The sequence below is a fragment of the Sitodiplosis mosellana genome, unplaced genomic scaffold, assembly GCF_009176505.1.
Source record: "Sitodiplosis mosellana isolate CC-2019 unplaced genomic scaffold, AAFC_SMos_1.0 Smas_scaffold_1, whole genome shotgun sequence".
NCBI classification, from domain to species: domain Eukaryota; kingdom Metazoa; phylum Arthropoda; class Insecta; order Diptera; family Cecidomyiidae; genus Sitodiplosis; species Sitodiplosis mosellana.
Window position 1 is genome coordinate 2,189,169 of NW_022595244.1, and position 7,868 is coordinate 2,197,036.

General features: G+C 37.4%; 1 protein-coding gene across 4 annotated transcripts in view; it reads left to right on the forward strand.

Annotated features, from left to right (window-relative positions):
* The window catches only part of LOC129571286 (homeobox protein 5-like), a 53,183-nt gene that overhangs the window by 39,376 nt on the left and 5,939 nt on the right, over positions 1 to 7,868 (forward strand). For all 4 annotated transcript variants that reach the window (XM_055451061.1, XM_055451080.1, XM_055451069.1 and 1 more), the window contains exons 5-6: positions 444 to 908; positions 6,380 to 7,868. The exon at positions 6,380 to 7,868 is cut by the window's right edge and continues 5,939 nt beyond it. In XM_055451061.1, the coding sequence (XP_055307036.1) occupies positions 444 to 908; positions 6,380 to 7,868 (1,954 nt within the window). The remainder of the gene's footprint in view (positions 1 to 443; positions 909 to 6,379) is intronic.

Here is a 7,868-nt window from a genome sequence, read left to right on the forward strand (position 1 = left end):
CTTCGGAATTCTCCATAATTCTCAATAATGCTCAATAATGCTATGCATAATGCCAATTAACAAAAGTGAAATACGGTTATGTTTAGCTATTGGGTGTTGGTATAATGCAATATTGAGCATTATTGAGAATTATGGAGGATTCCGAAGGATTATTTGGGATTATTTTTGGACTAGATCGCATTACTTGAATTATACAAATCTAGTACTTTCCCCCTTGATGAGTAACGTATGCTCCCAATTCTTTTTTCGACCGTTTCTATTGAAAATGGACATTTTGAGTGTTTTTCTTTTTTGCGCTATTTTTTCGGCAATTGAACACCCACTGTATCGAATTCGATCAACAACAAATCAAATAAACGCCGTCATTTCTTTTCCTTTTTGACTCAATATTTTCCGTTCTTGTTTTCTCCTTCTTTTTTTCCGTGTGCGTTACAACTACGTAGGTAGTCCAGCCCCTGGACAATCTTCTACGACCATGATCATGGAGGGACTGGAAACACTTGTTGCGCCATCGCATCACGCATTTCTTCTGACTGAGTCGGCGGCCGCCGCACATTTTAATGTATTGAGCTTCGATACGTGTTTATTGAAATCGGCAGCTACATCCAGCACACCGTTTGCGAACAATAACAATAATCTGTTCACCATTGATAACAACACAAGCACATCGCCCGGCATCATCAACTATAACATCAACTGCATGAGCTCAAACAGCAGCAGTACCAATAACGAGGGCAACCATCATCCATCACATCATCATCATTCAAATCATATCGAACGAAATCCCAACACGGAGCATCAAACGATTGACGACGCACAAACCGGTGATTTAAATACACCGGTCACAACGTCCAGTGATATACCATCATTCTTTGGACCAAACACCATTGAACCACCACCAATTACAGGTTAGCATTGCTCCTTTTCTTTTCTTTCTATTTGTATCGATGAAAATGTTTTTTCTTCCGAATAGTTTGTTTATATAATGTCGTCGGTGATGTTTTTTCACCACATTTGAGTCATTCGCATCTGGTAGTCATAGCTCATTTTACTGTGCATAAATTTATAATATAATAGAGCTCGTGACTTTTGAGGTAAACAATTCCAAATGGAAAATTTTGTTCGGTGAAAAAAAACAGAAAACAAATGCTGACTCAGGATTTTGGCATCAGATTTTCGTAACAAGATGTTTTCCTCAAATGGCAATTTAATAGTTTCATTTAAAAAAAACAAATGGTTTCTTTCGGGCTAAAAATTGTTACAAATAATAATAAAAATTGAACGGATTCTTCACTTCGGGTCGCAAAAATATGCACGAGTTTTCATCGACCGAATCAACTTACATTCGATAGTGTGTGTGTGTGTGTGTGTGTGTGTGTGTGTTTTAATTCTTCATTTGATATATTTTTCTTTTCATTTTGTTTTAATTTAATTCGAAAACTGCCGTTTGCCTTTAAAAATAGTATGTTTCATTGAATTGAAATTGACTTATGCCAGTTTATCCAGTTTTATTCGATGCTTTGACACACACAAAAATATCTAGTTGTGATATAATTCTTCCGATTTTATTTATGATTTTCATTTTCGTTGTTTTTGCTTCTGTTCGTTTTTTGTTTGTTTTCAATTCTTTTGGTCGGATGTCATTATAGCTTTTCGTTTGGTTCGGACTCGCTCGAAACTGAAATGCGATATGCGAAAGACAAAAGACATTGTCATTTAAATAAATTATTATACGCTCAAATACAAATTCGCTTTTGGTGCAATTTCAATGGGCAATTTGTATTTGCATTTGTTTCATTCATGAAAGAGAAAGAGAAAAAAAACACAGCAGAGCGGCCCCCAAAGAAAAATCAGTTTCTTATAACCGATGGCAATTTATAGACAAAATAAAACAAATATCGCATGGCACATTGCATTCACGCGCGCTCTGCCTCTATCTTTTCAAACCCATACACACACACACACACACACACACTGAGAGAGACAAAAGAATCAAATGAAATAAAACGTCGCCTAGTTTTTCTTGTGCACTAAGCACCATTCGACGACGGGCTACATATGACATTTATATCGCGAGTGAGTTGAGTAGCCCGTTGATATAGCAAGACTGAACATTGTACATTTGCTCTGCTTGCATATGAAATTTATCATACATTTGTTTATTTTTACAGTAATTTTATCGCGTTTAAAACTTCCGCAAATCTTTTATAGTGTTTGTATCGCTATTTTTTCCCTTCTTCTCCGACGTCGTCGTCGTCGTCAAATTTGTCGTTTCATTGCCTTTTTCGTATGTGTCGTTGGCATGTTGCGCCCGAGAGATACGCATATTGTTGGTATTATAACGCCATCCGTTTTCGAAAAAATTCCCACCCGAAAGGCCCCGTCGTTCACTGAACATTGACAATTTATTGCAGTCGAAAGGCAATTGAGATTACAAAAGTTATTTTACAAGTAAATGGACTTGTCGGACATTGAAATTGGTTTTGGATTTTCTTGGCCGTTTCTATTTAATAATTTTTTTTTGTTCGTTTCAAGTTGCTTGCATTTTAAGTTCCAATTGCATTCATTTTGGTTGCGATGAAAAAAAGCAATTGTTTGTTTGGTGTGCAAAAGTTTTTCCATCATTTTCAATGGGCAAATATTATATTGACGAGCGGAAAAATTAATTTATTTTGAAAATTTATGGTCTTTGAGAGAGTTGACTACTTTTCTGTAGTTGAACTGTAAACCAAATTGCCAAATTGTCTCCGATTTTATTTGGAAAGCTCATATTCTTTCAATAGATTGGTATAGAGCATTGAGATGAAAAATGATGCCGAAATTTCTTCATATTGTATTTTTGCATTGTGCTCGTGGCAAAAATTGCCAAATTTTTTTTTATCATTTTCGCGAAAAGACTTTGGTTCATACTGTTGTTTTTCAACTGATGAAGAAAAAATAATGATATCAGTGAACAATCGGATTTGCCATGTTCTTAACACAGAACGAAAAAAAAAATTATCTGCATCCGTTCTATATTTAACTGCAAGAAATTATCTCAAATACAATGGTCGACTCTTCATTCAATCGTATTTCTACGAATTATTTTGCTATTCGTTCATTCAATTCAACTTTCCGCCAACATAAACAAGTCTGAGAGGCGTTTTATAGTGGCATCTTGAAGATTCGTTCGACGAGCGATTTTCGATTTAGCTTGAAGGTAGGACTTTTAAGACTCTTACAAGGTAAAATTTGCTATCTGATTGGTAAACAGTCTGTGCGTTGAAATCGAGCAGTTCAAATCTGTTGAAAGGACGTCACCGAATCAAAATTAGTGCTGTAACATAAAAATAAGAAGCTTTACTTGCAAAACCAGTAATCAAAATAACGCCACCACAAAAAAGAAGAAAACATATTTGAATATTTCACAAAAGAAGAAAAAAATACCAACAATAAATGGGCCCTGCAGTGGAGCCATGTGTGCGATAGGTCAACATTCTGCACGAAGATTACGACGGCGTTCAAACGTCATCGACGAAAACGGGAACAAACAATAGACCATATATCATATATCAAGCGATCGAATATGGATTTTGTGCAAACGAATATTGCGGGCCTTACGTCATCCAAATATTTTTTAATATGAGTTCAAAAGCAGAGCCCGTCTAAAGTATTTTAACGAGTGATTTTCCAAAGTGAATTGCAAATCGTTTCAGTGTAAACGATCCGACCGAAGCAAAATGCGAATCAATGTGATTTGATAGGTGTTAGATGTGAATTGAATTATGTGATTTATGAACACATGTTGATAGTTACCATTTGATGTAGTCATTAGTCACCTACAAGCTGAACCGCATTCTGTGCCGACAGTTTTGAAACTAAATTTTGTGCTGCACTTTGTGTTGATGCAGACAACAAACAGAGCATATTTAGTGTGCTTTGCGTGAGCGTGTAGTTTTGCGAGACCATTTTTGCAATGTTGGTAATACAAATTTTGTGGTATGCGATTGATGATGATGGTGTTGCTTGAAGGGTTTCTCAACGTGCTTGAAGCATGCAAACACTACTCAAACATCGCACAATAAACCGTTTAATCCATGACCTTTCGACAAAGAACGAGTAAACGAGAGAGAGATGACTTGTGTGTTTTGTTACATGAATTTTCGATCGCATTACCCAAACTTTCATATGTATAAAGAACAAGCTATCACAATATGAAATGGAATAATCTTTAAGCAAACAGAATGTGTCGGCTCTGTATCATTTGGACCATACTATATTTAACCGATTTGTGGAATCCTCACAAAGACAGGCATGTGCGCCGAATCAATTGATTCGGTCGCACCGTTTTCGATATAAACAAGTTATTTGTGCACAGCGGTAAATCGGAACAATAGAAAGTAGCATCGTACAAAAACCCATTAAATGGGTTCAATTGAATCATTTGTCATCTGCATGAATCTGACTCGTGAGCGGTTTATCTCAACTGTTTTTCCCCTACATCTTCTTCTTATTCTTAGTGTTGTAATCAACATGGTGTGAGCTGTGTGATTCACAAATGCGATTTGAGTAGAATAAAAATTTCTTTCACGCTTCTTATGGTGTCAAATGAGCACGGTGAGCAAGGCCGTATTCAGCTCGGAACGTCCGGGGGCGCTGAAAAAATAATCATGGGCGCTCGCAATAAGAACACTTATGAAAACTGAAACAACTTTACATTCATTTTTGTTGCATTTTTATTCATAAACGGGTGTATCAAAATCAAACCGCATAAAACAGCTCATTTTATAGTATTTTCATCCTAGAATTATCCTGTAGCTTATATTTTATTGGAGTATTTGAAACCAAACCATTTTAGTATAATTTGAGGATAACCACCCAAGAGAAACCAATCAAATTACTCTACGCTAAAATGATGCCAAGTTTAAGTAGTTCAATTTATTCTACACTGTTTAGACGCTCGCCAAGTTAAAAATATACTGAAGGTAAGGCGTAACTTCGGTGGGGAATAAATTGAATAACTTGAACTTGAATTATCAATATGCAGCACCATCTATATGTCAAGTTAAAAATATTCTGGACAAACGGAGTAGCTTCGGAGTAATTTAACTTAAGTTAAATACATATATTTGCATTACAAATAGTATTGAACTTAATTTATTCCACACCGAAATTACGCCGAATCTTCAGTGAATTTTTAACTTGGCGGACATCTAAACAGTGTAGAATAAATTGAACTACTTAAACTTGGCATTATTTTAGCGTAGAGTAAATTGATTGATTTCTCTTGGGCATATATGAACCATTGCGACAATCGAATTCCCTCCTAATATTTTAGTTTCAAAGTGCAACATGAAATTTTTTTTATATAGAGTTTACAACAACAACTCCATATGAAACAAACTTTATGATGCACTTTAAAACTAAAATATTAGGAGGGCATTTGTTTGTCGCAATGGTTCATATATCCTATTTAAAACCAAATATTTATTGCGCATAGACCATAGAGAAAACACATTTTTTCCGATATTTCTGGTATTTCTTTTTTAACATTATATACAAATTAGCATTGCTAATGGCGCGACAATACTTCAATCGATTTAAACGAACCGAACATTCATTTATAATAATTGCCATCGTTTCTTTAAGTTGGCTTCAATCAATTTTAATTGTAATATGAATAATACAAAGATTTGATTGGCATTATTGTGATCTTCTTTCAAATAATATTTTTCCTTTTAATGACAAAACTTTGTAACAAATGGAGAAATATTTCTGAATGTATATTTTCTGAATTTTTTGAAGCATTCTTCAAATTGGGAAAGACGCTCGTGAGTCATCGAAGTGCGCTCAGCGCCCTTTCGTGCCTTCGTGACTACGGCTCTGACGGTGAGCACCGTAGTTGAGTAGTTTGCATTGAACCAGAAGAGAGAAACGAATGAAATAAATTCGAGATTATAGTATGGCGAGTGCGTATTTGACCGAATGTGAGCAGAGTATCGTTGAAAATTGAAATGAAGAAAACCGGTTGAGCGTCGCATCGCGGTTGCTACTGCTGATTTGAAACTTAATACGAAGCCAGTGTGCCATAAATGCGATAAACAAAAATTAAGCGAATGCGTTAAATGAATAATAATTTTTCTGATGATTTGCCGTCAACTTGATCTATGAATATTCAAAAAAATAACGTTTAGTTTCGCATCAAGAAATCACCATTTTCAATCGTTCACAATTTTAAACATGAAATTTTCTGATTGAAGCACCTAAAATAGTTGATGATTTGATGTTTGTTTCGGAAAATTAGCATAAATTCAGTGGCACTCACTCATTTAAAATAATCATTTTCTCTGTCCAACATTCACGTGCTAATTGTGTTTATTTTTCATCTGATGCATTGCAGGTTCAATTGATTCAGACGATTTATCGTTGGATCCACAAACAACATCGAGCCCGCCGCACAGCATTTGCAGCCCGTTGAAAGAGGAGCGCTGCAGTCCGTCGTCGATAATCAAAGAAGAGACAAGCAACACGAGCAGCGTGAACATGTACCCGCATCACGGTCATCAACAAAACATTCAAAATGAACAGAATTCAAGCATGCAATCACCGCAAATGCAACATCAAACTCATCATCAACAATCACAAAACGATCAAGACACGGATAAAATTTCATACCGTGGCATTTTCTCAACAACAACCGACAGCCCGTCCATCGGTGTCGGTTCACAAATCAATTCACCGCAAATGACCATTTTGCCAGGGCAAATGTCACCGCCATCATCGCTCAGCGGATGGAATTTACCCAGCCCCGATAAAACCCTGTTCCAACCGCCACTGTTCAGTTTGCTCGGACCGGCTCCACAAAATACTAGTCAAGCTCATTATGTTCCACAGAACACGACCACACAATCACTGTCGCCGGTCAGCCAACATAATTCGCACTACGATGATCGTTCACACCAAATCGAATTGCTCGGCTTAAATATGGACTGTTCAAACATCATTCTCAAGCAACCAACCAACTATGGTACAGCCATTCCAACATCCATGTCACTTGATATGCATCAAACAAACGATATGAATCACTATCAACGACCACCCATGAAGTATCCGTGGCTGGATTCATCGGCCGACTACAATCCACAACAATCATTGGTTGTCCCATTGCCCTCGTCATCCGGACCGAGTGGATTGATACCAAAACAAGAGCAATTCGGTTCGATGGGCTGCTCAAGTGATAGCCAATCGCAGCAAATGCAACAGCCAACCGTGCAAATGCAACAATCACAATCCCAGCAACCGCACGGATACAATGTACAATTGGCCGAATACAATCCATCCACGAGCAAAGGACATGAAATCCTCTCGCAAGTCTATCAACAAGGTTCGTTACCATTGAAATTGGTGCCTGTGAAACCGCGTAAATATCCAAATCGTCCCAGTAAAACGCCAGTACATGAACGACCATACGCGTGCCCGGTGGAAAGTTGTGATCGACGATTTTCCCGATCTGATGAATTGACCCGCCACATTCGGATACACACCGGCCAAAAACCGTTCCAATGCCGAATTTGTATGCGCTCATTTTCACGTTCCGATCATTTGACCACACACATTCGCACCCATACGGGTGAAAAGCCCTTCAGCTGCGACATTTGCGGACGCAAATTTGCCCGTTCCGATGAGAAGAAACGACATGCCAAAGTCCATTTGAAGCAACGCATCAAAAAGGAGAGCAGAATGTCAAGCCAGAGCTCACAACAATCACAACTTCACCAGCAACAGCAACAGCAACAGCAGCAGCAGCAGCAGCAACCGCAACAGCAACAGCAACAGCAACAGCAACAACAACAACAACAACAACAACAACAACAACAACAACAACAACA